Source organism: Argopecten irradians, chromosome 14 (genome assembly GCF_041381155.1).
Source record: "Argopecten irradians isolate NY chromosome 14, Ai_NY, whole genome shotgun sequence".
NCBI classification, from domain to species: Eukaryota; Metazoa; Mollusca; class Bivalvia; order Pectinida; family Pectinidae; genus Argopecten; species Argopecten irradians.
This window is the reverse complement of record NC_091147.1, coordinates 14,913,474-14,928,822: the sequence shown is the minus strand read 5'-3', so window position 1 is coordinate 14,928,822 and position 15,349 is coordinate 14,913,474. Positions and strand designations below refer to the sequence as shown.

The 15,349-nt window shown below is 33.0% G+C and overlaps 1 protein-coding gene across 1 annotated transcript in view; it reads right to left on the bottom strand.

Moving 5' to 3' along the window:
• Nucleotides 1-15,349, bottom strand: part of LOC138307952 (ras GTPase-activating protein 3-like) — a 31,488-nt gene that overhangs the window by 12,002 nt on the left and 4,137 nt on the right. The window contains exons 5-22 of the mRNA XM_069248891.1: nucleotides 15,258-15,334; nucleotides 14,599-14,758; nucleotides 13,830-13,900; nucleotides 13,214-13,342; nucleotides 11,857-12,007; nucleotides 10,735-10,883; nucleotides 10,116-10,230; nucleotides 9,505-9,579; nucleotides 8,815-8,938; nucleotides 7,983-8,089; nucleotides 7,293-7,370; nucleotides 7,003-7,086; nucleotides 6,268-6,347; nucleotides 5,246-5,435; nucleotides 4,495-4,565; nucleotides 3,539-3,628; nucleotides 2,009-2,163; nucleotides 162-339 (exon numbers count right to left, since the gene is read on the bottom strand). Of these exons, the coding sequence (XP_069104992.1) occupies nucleotides 162-339; nucleotides 2,009-2,163; nucleotides 3,539-3,628; nucleotides 4,495-4,565; nucleotides 5,246-5,435; nucleotides 6,268-6,347; nucleotides 7,003-7,086; nucleotides 7,293-7,370; nucleotides 7,983-8,089; nucleotides 8,815-8,938; nucleotides 9,505-9,579; nucleotides 10,116-10,230; nucleotides 10,735-10,883; nucleotides 11,857-12,007; nucleotides 13,214-13,342; nucleotides 13,830-13,900; nucleotides 14,599-14,758; nucleotides 15,258-15,334 (2,084 nt within the window). The remainder of the gene's footprint in view (nucleotides 1-161; nucleotides 340-2,008; nucleotides 2,164-3,538; nucleotides 3,629-4,494; nucleotides 4,566-5,245; nucleotides 5,436-6,267; nucleotides 6,348-7,002; nucleotides 7,087-7,292; nucleotides 7,371-7,982; nucleotides 8,090-8,814; nucleotides 8,939-9,504; nucleotides 9,580-10,115; nucleotides 10,231-10,734; nucleotides 10,884-11,856; nucleotides 12,008-13,213; nucleotides 13,343-13,829; nucleotides 13,901-14,598; nucleotides 14,759-15,257; nucleotides 15,335-15,349) is intronic.

Here is a 15,349-nt window from a genome sequence, read left to right as displayed (position 1 = left end):
TTATGGGATAAGCCAATGAAAATGCTTGTTACAATATTGACTAATCATTTCTAGATTAAATTACATGGATAAGATGATAAGTGTTGCACAAGTATAAAATTTCCATAGAAAAAAGTTGAGGCTTATAATCTGGAAAATACAGTATTATTTCTATAACTTACATGGATCCGATGACGGTGTTGCGTTGTTTGAGTTTACAGTACTGCTTGTGTTCCTGCTCCAGACTTATCACACAGGTCAGTACTTGGTTCAGAGTTTTGAAGCAGGACTGTGTGTCTTCAATATAAGGTTGGTGCACCGGCTCGTCTCCCATGTAAACTTCCTGAGACGCACACGCATCTAGTGACAGGAAAACAGCAATTCTCATTTATAACTGGAGATTTGGAAAAGAAATATTTCTAGTATTTTTAAATATATAGTGACAAGAACATAATTGTTTACAACCAAAACATTTCTAGGTTTTTTTTAGAGAGATAGTGACAAGAACAAAATCGTTTACAACCAAAACATTGTTTTAGAACAAAAAATGTTTCCTGGGACCATTTAACAGATTAAAAGTGAGATGCTTGTAAGACCACCTTAGCTAATGCCTTTGAATATTCGAAAAAGACACATTTTGACTCGGACTTTGGGATCAATAAAGGCCATTTAACTAACCTAAATGTATCATACTTCATATTATCAATTGATAAATCAGGCGGTATACAGTATTAATACAAGCCACCATTTTGTTTATGATAATAATATCAGTATGATTTATCTTGTTCTTGTGCTATAAACATATAAATATTGTTCAAATAAATAAACAACAATGGTAAAAAAAATTTCTTGGAGTATCACTATTACTCATTCGCTCAGTTTGATGAGTCAGAGATCTGGCATGGAATTTGAATGAATTTAGAATGTTTGTTTTAACTTGAATACTTTTTTTATGTCAGTCTTCAAAATTTGAATCTAATAGACAATTCACTGTAAAAAAAGAACATCAGTATCGAGTGTTGACTATAGTCGACAACAAGGAATAGGAATCCCTGTCAATTAAGTCAACAGCAACAGGAAAAGAAACAAAATAATACATCTCATAAGAGTGTAAAGGGAACATAATTTACAATATTCATTAATATTTAAAAATATTACAGTTTGTAGTATCCATTGTTCGAAATGATATCAAAGAATGTTACATATCAATACTAAACATGATAATTTGTTATACAGATACTAGTACCATACAACACCAATGATATTTACTTAGCTGCTGTCCTGTGAAAGCTTGTAGTGGGAAAAATAAAACAGAACAGTTTCATTCCATCCTGACCATACGAATTATTTTGTATGAAATAGATTTAGTTTCTTCATTCCATCCTGACCATACGAATGATTTTGTATGAAATAGATTTAGTTTCTTCATTCCATCCTGACCATACGAATGATTTTGTATGAAATAGATTTAGTTTCTTCATTCCATCCTGACCATACGAATGATTTTGTATGAAATAGATTTAGTTTCTTCATTCCATCCTGACCATACGAATGATTTTGTATGAAATAGATTTAGTTTCTTCTAAGACTGAGTCGCTATGAATATTTTTTTTTTTTTAAGTTTAGTCCTTTTCCAACCCAAAAATTGATGAAAAATTAAAAAACTTGAAAATCATCATCAAGAATAATAATTGTTAAATAACAATGAATGAATTATATTTAAAGTTTGGACCTATGATATGATAATTTATGAAAACAAAAGAATGATAAGACGTTGTCGATGTTTTCCCAATTTAAATTGAAGTAAACAGATTCATTTTAATCAAAATAAACTGATTAATCAACTTTCAAAACAAAATACATCTGTATATTTAATCTTTCATATCAAATGCACTTATCACACTTTAGAGACAGCTAGAAAATTTACTGTGAAAATAAATTGGTTATCAAGCATATGAAAAAGTACATATGATTAAGCATCATACACAGTCTCGAAATGCATCGTATGAAATTGATAATGTTAGAATACCTTGCATTGCTTCCAGCTTCTCCATGTAGTTTAAAAACAAGGAATGTATTTTCTCCATCTCTCTGTCTGAGTCGATGTTTACTTGTATGTCAGTGACGGAGAGGCCACCAGTGACAGGGGTACAGCCCGGGGAGTTCTGGTCAGCTACTTTACAACTGTAAACATCAACAGATAAACATCAAGTAAATAAACCTCATCAACATATAAACATCAACATAGAAACATCAACGAATAAACGTCAACATATCAACATCAACGAATAAACGTCAACATATCAACATCGACAGATCAACATCAACAAATATTAAAACATCAACAGATTGACACAATCCAACATCTGCAGATTTACAAACATCCAGAAGTCACAAATAAAAGCAGCACACTTGGAAGATGTTGTCTATTCTCTTAACATGGACCAAGATATCTATCCACACTTCTGGTGAGGGTAAGATATGTATATATATATACATTGTATTTCTATCTTACCTAGGACAAAACAGCCTGTACGTACAGAACAATTATTATGTGACATCATGCCAATACAATACAATACAGTCTATATAAGAAATATAAGTTCAAGGCCTTGTAGTAGTCTATCCCCATAATGGTAGTTGAGCAAGTACTGTTGTGGTTAAGCCATTCACCTTTTACCTAGCCAGCCGGGCTTTGATCCCCAGCAGGGATGTGAAAAAGACAGGGGTCACCTGCCCAATCACGTGGGTTTTCTCCAGGCACTCTGGTTTTTTTTTTTTTTTTTTTTTTTTTTTTTTATAATTTTTTATTTTTTCAAGGCATTTTATAGTACATAACATAATACAATCATACACATTCACTCCGACATACCATATACACTATACATGTATATTAACTGCAATCATATAAAGTACATAGATACATTCATACATCTATTACATAGATTTATACATACACACATATATTGTAAATCATATGTATAGTACAGAGGACTCCACATAATCGAATAACGGTTATTCGAATATTTCGGTTATTTGCATAAAATTCTGCGGTCCCGATTGTTTCCTTCTTTATCTTTGTTTTTCAACTCCGTGTATTTGCATAGACTTTTACATGACCTCCGGTTATTTGAATAAAATATTTGGGAAATTCTAAAAATAAAATCGAATATTTTTCAATGTTGCAATATATTTTTAGCGAAATTCGCCGATATATGTTTCAAGATACTTCGCTTTTACTAGAAATCATCCTGGTAACAGATTAACGTTATAGTATGGCTTGTTATTTTATGCATGAATCTGCAAAGGTATTCGACGCTGTTACGATTTACATCAGCAGCGGTTGATCATAACTTTAGTATATTCACTGACTCAAACATCTAATTAAAGCATTTGCATTTTGAAATATGTTTATTTACTCTGATTTTCTCCCATACTAAGACCCCTCTTGTGCTTTCATCTGGGCCATCAAACGTGATTTGTATTAGTTATAAACCTTGTTTCACAATCTATGTAAAACAAATAAAGTTTATATTATACAATGGTGGGTACAACTTACCAGAGCCAATGAGCATTGATAAAGGCGGCGGGGTGGAACACTTTTAACCGATTTCTGTTTGTATGACAGACTTTCATCAGTATATCCAACCTGAAAGGCAAGTAGTCAGCGTCAGACATTGGCTGTAATACATCATCTCTACATATACTTTCACTGTAAAACTAAAATTTGATGTGATGCAGACTTAAACTTGCAGAATCATTAAATACAAAATTGAATTTTGGATAAAGTACATGTATTTACTTTTGAATACCGTATTTTTGTGCGTATAGTGCACACTTTTTTTCATAAATTATCAAGTGAAAAGTTGGGGTGCGCACTATATGCAGATACAAGGCACAGCCAGGTCCTGGGCCATGATCACCGACCCTCAGGTCCTAGCTAAAGTGTGCAATAACATTTTGCACATGTTGTCGTGATAGGGATATGATTAAATACTTGGATTTTTAAGTCAATGATCAATGCATATATTCAATAAAATATGAAAACATCACTTGAAATTACTAAATTTATCAACAGGTATATTTTCTTACTAGGGTCAAAAATTTTCAGATCTATTCAAAAGGAGAAAATGAAATTTTCATGAATTTAAATTTTGTGAACTCGCTGAAAGCTTATATAGGTAAAGCCATCATTTTGCAGATAATTTTTTTGCACCCAATACATAAACCACATGTGCAGTGAAATCACTGTTTATAAAGATCACAAATGTTTAATGAATCATTTAATAAATATTTTGTAAATGTACATACTACTTTGAGATTAGCCAAGATAAAAGATAAATTGTCAGTATCCTAAAATCCATGAATTTGATTGGCACTTTCAAGCTACATGATTACAATTCCAATGGTTACAATTTCAAAATATATAATTAGCATTTCTCTTATCCACAACAGTATAGTACATCAGCTGTCCTAAATAGAAAATTGAAGGGATATAAAAAAAGGCTCATCTACCATTCCTTCTCTTCTACACAGTTTGTGGCCTGTATGTACAAAGCTCTCTGGGGCTGTACCACCTGAAACATCTACAACACAGACAGGACAATTAGGCCTCTTGCTTGAAAGGGACAAATCATTTTGTTAGTTGTAACTGACACTAAAATTTTTGATAAGCATCTGTAAACCAACTTTCTTTCATCGCTACTTCATTTATCATTTCTGTTTGAAAACAAGTTTCTGCAGATTAAATTTCATAGAATGAATATTGAATAAAATTTCCTTTCAATATAATTAAAGTTAATATTTATATTTACTTTGTACATGGAAGAAAAAATATATATACAATATCAGACCAGGTGTACTGTTCCTTTTCATGATTTTTTTTCAGAAATTCTTGAGAATTTCTTTATGGAGATGGTCTATAGAATTAAAAGAACCTGGACCAGTTTCATCATTGTTTCTGAACTGTAGGAAATTAAAGTTTTTAAGAAGAAAAATTTCTTTTTTTTCATAACTTTTGTATATTTTTCCAAATGAGAATTTTCAGTTTTCATAAGAAATTTCTATAAAAGTTGATGAAACTGGCACCTGGCTTTAAATCTGATTAAGCCAAATGTAACAAAAGTAATCGAGTCTATTAGATAATAAATGTAGACCTCGGAATGAAGATAGGGAGTGCAAACTTTCAAAACTTATTCATAAAACACTATAACCCATACACTTTCCTATCTACACTATAACCCATACACTTTCCTATCTGACTTACATATTTCATTTTGAAAGATTCCTCCTGAAGTGTTTCCACGGCGAGGATATCTTCTATAGGTATCACACACAGGGGAGCATCGTCCCGACTTTTAGAATAAAAGAAATGTTGATTGGTTAAACAGAAATAACGTCGCTTGAAATTTTTCATGCCAAACTTTTTCCTTCCCTGAGCACGCTTGATCAGGAATCTGAAAAATATAAAGTAAAGTACAAGTTAGTTTCTTGGAAGATCGGCTTTACTCAATCAAAAGGACAATAAAAAGTGATGATATCACTAGTATTCCCTGTTCAAATATTGACGGGAAAGTATGTTATAATACCACATAAGTTGTAGATCAATGGTCAACTTAAGGTCAAATTAATTCAGCCATGTTAAGAAATAAACCGATGGGGACCAACAAAATCACTTTGTTATAAGCATAGTTTGTTATATACATATTGCAGATATCTTATAATAACCTTGCCGCAATCTGATTAAAATACAGATCCTTATTATCACTACGTTTGATAAGAGGATCTGACAACATCCCATTAGGGGTCATGTCCAGATGAACTTTGGAAATGGCCAATCAAATTGGCACTCTAGATCTCAGAATCTTAACTGGGGACGAAATAATTTGAAATAGCCGTCCGAATTATTTTCATGTACATAGTCATCTTGTCCAAAGACCACAACAAAGCTAAATGCAATTGTATACTGGGCGAAATGACGTAATCAATTGATGTAGCAATGTGTAGAGAATGTGTTTGATCTGAAGTACACATGGTAAAAAGGTCATCGGAACATGAACCCTTATGGCATGCTGTCAGATCCTCTATTGACTGGAGTGGTTATAAGGATCTGTATTTAAATAAGATTGACCTTGCCGAGGAATGAAAATTACTATGTTATAAACATTAATTCGTTATAAGCATGTTTTACAGTAGAAAACTCTGTAAATGAAGACATTACAGCATCCTCAATTCTATTCACTCCTGGAGGATGCTATTACAAATGTGTTAAGGACAAGTGCTGCTTACCCTTCCTTCAGTATAATGGGAGCCTCCAGGATGATACTTGTAGTGTGGGCTCGTGCTGCTGATGATATTATATCCAGGTACTGAAAATTACAAAGATACTAAATATTAATGTTAAATCATTTAGTTTGTGTTCAGGGCTGTTTCTGTTTAGTCACAACAACTGGTTTGACCGTTTGTTGAAGTCATTATTTCAAGTATAAAACCTGATGGACCTGCAGTTATTAATACAGGCCTGTGAGGGCTTTGTCAAGGCTCGTCTGAAAACAATATAAAATCCCAAGATCAATCTATAATTTATAAAGGAACAACTAGGTCCCACCAGTTAAACCATGTAATCAAAAACGGCCCAGTATTTTAAGATAAGTATAGTACATATCTACATGACTAAATAAAATCACTTGTATGTATTTATGGTTGAAATTCTTCCTATAGGTGAGATTTACTTCATAAAATTTGTGAGCCGTACCCCTTAACAAAGCCTATTGGAGGTTCATGTAGAAGTTAAAATGTCTTTTTATAACAGAGTTATCTACTCTTGAGGGTAAATATTAACTTATTCACCCTAAACATTTATAATGAACTGTTCCGGCCTTTGAATCAGATGAGCTCAAATGTGTCTTTAGGGGAAAATGAGTTCATTGGTATATCTATAGTTTGACGGATGATATTAAAACAAATACCAAGGGCAGATAACTCAGTTATACAAAGACAGGATAGATTTTGTGCATTACTTACCATTCTGATTCCATTTATATGTTCAGTGTCATTGAAACACTTGAATAAAGGAACCATGTACTCTTCTTTTAGACCGAAAGATAGCTGAAAAATAAATGAAATTAAAAATTTTCTTTGTGCATAATGCAGTTCAATAAAGTAAAAAAGAGCAAAATGTTTGACTTACCAATTTTGAACACTTTGACTTAAATACCTATTTTGTACGCTTTGACTTACAGATTTTGACTTACCGATTTTGAACATTTGGACTTACCAATTTTGACTTACCGATTTTGAACATTTGGACTTACCGATTTTGAGCTGACTAGATTACCGAGACCTTGTAAGGCTTTTGACACAAGTGTTAGGGTACGATTCACGCATACATCCTAAAACAAAATTCAGTTAGAACTAGTTGATAAAACATTTCAAAGAAATAGATATCTTTGATTCAATGTCTATATGTATTTGAAACAAGTAATTTTGAAATCTGTATACCTTAAAGATGCTCCATTGCCTACAGAGCATAAACAATACTCGTCATTTGAACAATAATTGGTGTTCAATCATGTATATAAATGTCTAATTAACACAAAAATTATTTTTTTTGCTTTTGGTGCATGAACAATCAGTACTTCTTTCATATAGGACATAGTACTACAGAATTTTTTCAGGATACAATTAATTATTTTTAATATTTCTATCTTAAGAGAATATATTGGTGATAATGACATTTATGAAATTCAACATCTGATAAATCTAAATTTTATACAATATTTTGGTTTTTATGTCATAAAGGTAAACCGAAATTAATGGAATTTCAAGGTCATTATTTTTTTCTTCTTTAAAATGACCTTTTTGTCTGTAACAGTAACAACATTTTATGCTTTTGAAAGTGACTTTTTTTGTAATCAAATTCCCTGAAGTCAATCATCTGGTAAAATTGATCTTCGATTCTATTGAGTTCACAACGGGAGACCCTGGTTGGTGATTTTACAAACCTGTGTATCTGTCCTCAGATCAAACAGTCGAGGTCCGAGGATGGCCGGAGCGAAAAACCGTAGGAAAATAAAGCCACTGACTACCTGATATCGTACATGGGGATTATCTGTAATGGTCCAATGTATAGCATTCAGATAAGTGGTGTGTTAGTATATGGCTTATTGCTGGTGATGAGCAGTTTTGCTTCTTACAACTTCTATTTCCCGCAAAAATTGAAGAGGGTCTTTCATAATCTGTTTATGCATATTACAGAGTTCCGCCCATGCATTCAATATTGATTGTGACGTCTTGTGTTTCGCTCACAAAACAAAGACATCACAATGGATACTTACTCAGAAGGGAGGTAAATTTGTTATGTGTTTGTTTTTGCTAGCGCCGCCTGATGGCAAAAATAATACAAGGGGAGGTAATCTAGTTACTGGAAAGGTCTATTGCCTAGGCAGTGATTGGTTTGAACAAATTGATCTGCTGTCTACTAAGTGAAGAGAACTGTCATGCTTATGGGGAACTGGTGGAGTGTTTGCTTAACTCATTCCCCCATGAAAATTCATAATGAACTGGTCTAGTCTTTGATTTAGAAGTGTCTAAATGTCTTCAGGGGTGAATGAATTAACACTAAACAGCAAGAAACATCTAAGAATGTCAAGAGGAAAGCTAGTCTAGAGTACTCAGAGATAAACTATTGACCTATGCTCAGTACATGATAAGTGCCACAGATAAGCTTCAAACTTGAAAACCAGAGGCGGACAGCTTGTTGTAATTATTCCAAACACCATAACCACTTAGCCAGCAAACTGGGGGAACATTTGATAATGGGATAAAGAATCTTACCTGGGAAATATTCCTGAGCTGCCTCCTTGAGAGCGAAAAATACTTCACATATAATAGTTGGACAAGTCAAACCAGAGTTGACAATACTCTGAAAAACTTGTTCAACGTAACGCTTCAAATTTTTCTGTAAAAAAAAAATCACATATGAGTAGAGATTGATTGATGATTCTTCAAACATATAAATTCCTATCTCTTAACAGAGCATTATTTCAAAAAAAAAAAAAAAAAAAAAAAAAAGTAAGGAAAATCTATTACCTTACGAATTCAGTTTCCTAACAAAAGCCTCTTGATAACTTCAGAAAACCTTGGTTTTAGGTCGTAATGCAAGTTTATATTTTTATCTTGAACTGAATTTTTTTTATTGATTTTAAATTCAGCATATACATTGTATCAGGAATGATGTGAATTGCTGTGAATTTTCTCTTTTTCTATTACTTTCTCGTCCTGCTTTATACGTTTATACCTGGTATCTAGTAATTAATAGCAGATACCATAATCAACCCAATAAACACCGCTATCTCTTTTTGAGGCCACGATTTCACTCGCCTAGATTCAAATGCATATTGAAACTATGACATCTATTTCATTTCTTTTGTAAATTGATTATTGGCTTACTTTGTGTAATGCTATTTTTTAAGTACCAGGGCGATTATGGGGTCAAATACATTAGTATGTTTCTACTGAACTCACCATATTGTCCGAAAGGTTCTCACCATCCTTTATACGGGCAGGGTCAATTTCACATGACAAATGTTCGGTGCAAATCTGTAACAAACGACTTTACCTCAATCTGTTTCTTAAACTGAAATTCAAACAATTTTAACTATCAACTCATTAAAATTTTCACCTCAATAAAAAGTCACAAAGGTAAACAAGATATAAATCTCCTCATCTTCATATATAAAGTTGTGATGCAAACAAATTGAAATTTGAAACACTATATCCTCAACCCTATTCCATGAAAAGGACGTATCTGCCCTTATCATTCAATTAAAACACGCTTTCTCTTCCACCAATTACATTACATTTCTCACTCCTTTCTCCAAGTCTTCACCCCAAAACCACAACTCACAAGTTCCCATATCTTCTGCTGAGCGTATTCCCAATTTTCGAAACAGGGTTAACAAGCTAGCAAATTAACAAGAGTGGAGAAAATGTAGTGGTCAGCCTGGAATTCGAAGACGGAACCTCCAAACACTAACCAGATGCTCTACTGACTGAGCTTCCTGGTCACCAATGCTTGACCCAGTACATTTTCGCTACAAATATATGGTCTGATTTTAAAGCCTGGTTTACTATACCTGGTCCACAGTTGATTTGATAGCTTCGTGTAGACATGGCAGCCCTACTAACTTCATCAGTTCATCAATCACCTTCGTTATTAAAGTGTTACCACGGAAAACGGTGTTGGGGTCGCTACAACAAATACCCAGCAACATCATTCTGCAGCATCATTTATATAGTTTTTTGCTACATGATAAATGACAAGGTAGGTCACAAGAATAGTTGCATTAAACATGTTTTCAACATGAAGAAAATGTTTAGAACTATATTTCAAGTATCACAACAGTGCCTGTCTTTTTGGGGTGCATTATATGCTGAATAAAGGTCCCTTCACGTAGAGATTAATAGTTTTATATTTCTCAATTTCATGTGAATATTTTTTTCGAATTCATATCTACTGGTCGAAAACATATACTTTTTCCCATATAACATTGTACAGGCCCCTGCAATTACCTAGTATGAAAATTACTGTACAAATATCTCACATTTGTCATAATGTTAACAATAAATTCACTATACGTAAAATATTAGCACAATCAACCATTGTGAAAACTTCAGAAATATTTAGAATATTAAAAAAAATTTTGAGATATTACATCATGTAAAGACCAATAGACACAACTTCATATTACTTACGATGTTCGTTTGATTTCTGCCCTTGCTAACGCCCGCACAAATGGGACTAATTTTTTATGGTGGAGGAATATCCTCATAATTGGCTGTGCTGCGTCTTGCCTTCTCTCGACCACATCACCAAGAATAGCAGCTGCACTGGAGGATACGGGCTGCAATAAAGACAGCTTCAGTCACCTATCGTACTTCATGTTATATAGTTCTGTAACACTTTTCTGTAATATATTAAAGATGTTCCACCACCACCACAGCATAAACGATACTCATCATTTCAACAGTATGATGTTTATATATGTCCAATTAACACAAAAAATAATATATAATAATGTATTTTGCTTTTGGTGCATGTGCAGTATTCATTCCATAAAAGACATAGTGACACAAAATGTTTGCAGGATGCAATTAATCATTTTTCATATTCTTATCTTAGAAAGCGCAAATTTTTCAATAGTGGTAATGGTGTTACGTAAATAAATTTTGTTACTGAAAAAAAGTACTTATTCGTCTGCTCATATTTTTTATTGAGAAAATATACTATTTATCAGTGGTATAACATCTTGAAATTCAAAATACCTGATTTTCAGTAGGGCCCTTTATTGCAAAATTATGTATAGTGATAACGAATGTTTTGAAAAGTATGCAAACACAAAATATATGGAAAAACAAAGCAGTGTTATGTAATAATTCAACATAATGGGACCTCAAACTTAGGGTACCGTATTCGCCATAATTTTTACCCAGTGTGCTTAAAAATTACAACAGAGAAGGAGGGGGGGGGCTTATTAGATGTTGCTGACGAAAAACCTCTAAAAAGGTCTGCCATACTTAAACTCTTTCAATATAAATGGCACATTAATCTGTCGCAATAAACATTCATATGTCATTTTTCCATTTATATGCATTATTATGCCGTGATTTACATGAAAAACACACTGCTGTAAATTATTGTTATATCCATGGTACCAGAGTGTGTTTATATAGCTTCAGAAGAGGGGAGGATGTTTATTGGGGAGGGGTGCTAATTACGGCGAATACAGTACAGACCACTTGAGGGTGTGAGTTAATAGCGAGGTGCATCAATCAACTTATAATCAGTAAAAGCAGTAACATGTTATAATATCTTACCTCTGTGTCTACAGACTGGAGGAGAAGTTCTCTGAGATCATTGTAATATTCGGATTTGAACACATGTTCTGAGGTATAGGAGATTTTGAGGCGGAGGGCTCCGAGATCCTGCTGTGACTGTTTCCAGCCTTCCCGACTACCAAGGCAGTACCTGTGACAAACAAGTAGCCCTATCATAGCCGATTCTTAAAAATCTTTGTTTTTATTAGTCCATGTCTAAAATAAGCCTAGTCCAAATTATTCTACTGTTCTATCAATACTTAAAATCTTTGTTTTTATTAGTCCATGTATCAAATAAGCTTGTTTTGATTAGTCCATGTACCAAATAAGCCTAGTCCAAATTATTCTTCTGTTCTATCATCTTTTTGTTTTTTTTTATAAAGGCCTTCAGTCCATTAACATTAGAACTCTGTTTCTATATAAACTGCGAGAAATAAGCAATGGATCAGCATTTTGACAGTTAACTGTTTCATTTTCCTAGATGGATAGCTTTTTCTCCCTGATCTACATGATAGTAATATTGATGTATTATGAAAATGAAATGCATTGTACAAGAGTTCAGGTTTTCATACCTACCCGTATCTATCTGTACACTGATTCAACATGTATAGCAAGAGCCAAGTTAGCATTGTATAACATATGACTGCAAATTACTTTTGAGAATTAGTACTCATTTATCATGTTAATCATGTATCATGAGAAATAGTACTTATTTGCCACGAGAAATGGACCTCAAAATATTCATTATGAGAAAAAATACTTATTTATCATGAGAAATACTACTTATCCTAACCCCTGAAAAGTTTATTAACAGACTTTTTCATGTCAATGAATTGCAAGTTTTAATTTCATATCCATAGTTTAAATGCCGATCCATGTGTTGATCGCTTATTTCCTGCTGTTTACAGAGGGACTTTGACTTCAAAATTAACTAATTAATCATTAGACACTAGTTATAAAATTAAAAATGGTTGAAATAAAATCACATAAAGAGTGTATGATAGATATAGAGGATTTCAGGCTCTGTAGTATGAAATTTATCAAATAAGTTCAATAATATCAAATTATTTAACCAGTTCGATAAATTTCATATTACACTGTCAAGAGTGTAAGATTCTATTTATCACATATCTTTATTTAATTGAAATATAAGTTTTAATTTTGTCTCTATATAAAACAGTAGAAATCCAGCTCGGATGTAACACTTCTGTCTACTGAGATAATTATGCGACTTCATATATTCATTATGACATCAAAACTACATATGATGTCATAATAGTGTTATTACACATGTGTCCCATGATATTTATGACATGGCTCTATGACTGGATAGCCAGTTATGTATTATCTAACTTACCAGGCTTTGTGAGTTGTGCCTGTAGCTAGATTATGAAGGGGAATCTTCACCTCGCCCAGGAATGAGCCAGGAAACATACCACCGAGGACTTCGCGTGACACCAGGGAATCGTCGTGCCACAGCGACACACTGAAAACAACAACATTCAAACTGAATGGATGTTTTTCTAGCTTCCAGCACCGCCAGACTTGTTATTTTGACTGTGAAAGAAGTCTTTAAATGGGGACACTCAATATCATCTATATTGGCACAAAAAATTGCTACATTTTGTATTCTTTCCACATTACAGAGTAATCTGCCCTTACGGGTAGGTAATGATTGTGATGTCATGTGATCACACTTTTCAGAGAAAAATAATGATGTCATACTTGATACCTACCTACCTACTCTGTTATATAATGAAATATGAAATATCATGTCCAGATGGATGCACAGACAGCAGCCAGAACTAAAATTATGTCTTTGTTGTTTACAGAAAAAAATTGGATGAGTTCTTCCTGGAATTAATTCTATATATAATTTGACTGATTTGATTTTTTTAGTTCTTTTTTTTTTTAATTTGAAAATCAATCATTCAATACAAAGATGCAAAGCCCTGTGTTACTGAAATACCAACCATATGTAGGATTTGAAGGCATGCTCGATGTTATAATTGTTCCTGTCGTGGTTTTGACCTCTGTTTTCAAGCTGTAAAACATTCAATATGATCATTTAATTACATTTCCTTCAATTCTATTGAATTTCATCATACACAAAACAGGAAGAATAGAAAGTCTGTATTTGTAGAAATCACATATAAAACAATTTTGAAGTATCATTCGATCTTGATAAAATATTGTTTCATCGAAATACTGTACCTTTCTTTCGCGGCGATTCCCAGTTCAAAACATGTTTAGGAAGATAACTATTCATAGATTTAACAATTGAATGTTTTTTCCTATCAATATAGATTTCATGTAGATACTAATTTGCGGAGATAAACTTTTGCAAATTTACTTTGATCACTAAATTCGAAAAAGTAAATTGCACGCAAATGAAAGTTTGTTCACAGTAGCTCATTCTGCATTTGCATATTAGAGTTATTTGCTCTTGTGGTCATAGGTCAAATATTGTTATGCAAGTGTAACGTCACATTTTGAAGGGAAACTTACATAATTAAGGAAGTCTAAGCCATGGGGCAGTTTTCTTTATCTTATCCAACTTTCTTCATCCTGTATTTGCATATTACAGAGTTATCTGTCCTCGTGGGTAGATACGTAATGTCATTCTTTTCAGAGAAAATGATGCAAGTTTTGCTCACAAAACAATGACTTAACAATGGATATCTACTCGAAAGGGAGGTAACTCTGTAATATGAAAAGACGGAATATATGTATTTCACTTACCATAAAGAAAAAAGTTTCATCGAAATTAGGACAAATTGTCTTTTTCCGCACATTTGTTCGTTTAATTTCCTGTTTGTGTCTTGCTTTGTAGTTCAAAGTCACCACTGCGTATGGATTACACGCTCCATTAACCACTGTTAGGTCACTGCACTCCACGACCCTATACAAAGAGATGAAAAGGTTTTTTTCATTTATTAGACTTAGTTTTAAAAGTGCCTTGTCCCTGACTAAAGAGGACTAATAACTTATCAAAGTACTAAAATTGTCACATTCCATTGACACGAAATCTTAAAAATCCTTTCATATCAAATCCTTATACATCATGTATAATTCTAGGGACAGCATAGTCTTTCGGTAATCTGATGATAAATTGGCAACACACTTGCTGGGCTTTAATTTTCTGACATATAAAGATATGTAGTAATTAACTCAGTTATTCCTGAAGATAATTTTGGACTTTTGAAAATTTTTAAATCGAAGAGAAGACCAGTTCATAGTGAAATTTCACGAGTAAAGGAGTTAACCTTCTTCTTGGTTTCCTTCCACAATAAGATCAAACATTTAAGATTCTTCCAAACAAGCAGGAGAAAGCGCAAAGCTGTTATTAATTAAACACCATCATTATAAAAATGTCTGATACTTATTTTGATCTGTTTTACCTTATGGAAAGTCCTTGTGTTGGGTCAGAATCTGTACAAAGGAACTCATCATATTTAATCTCCAAATGCACCTTGCCCTGAAAGAAGATAAG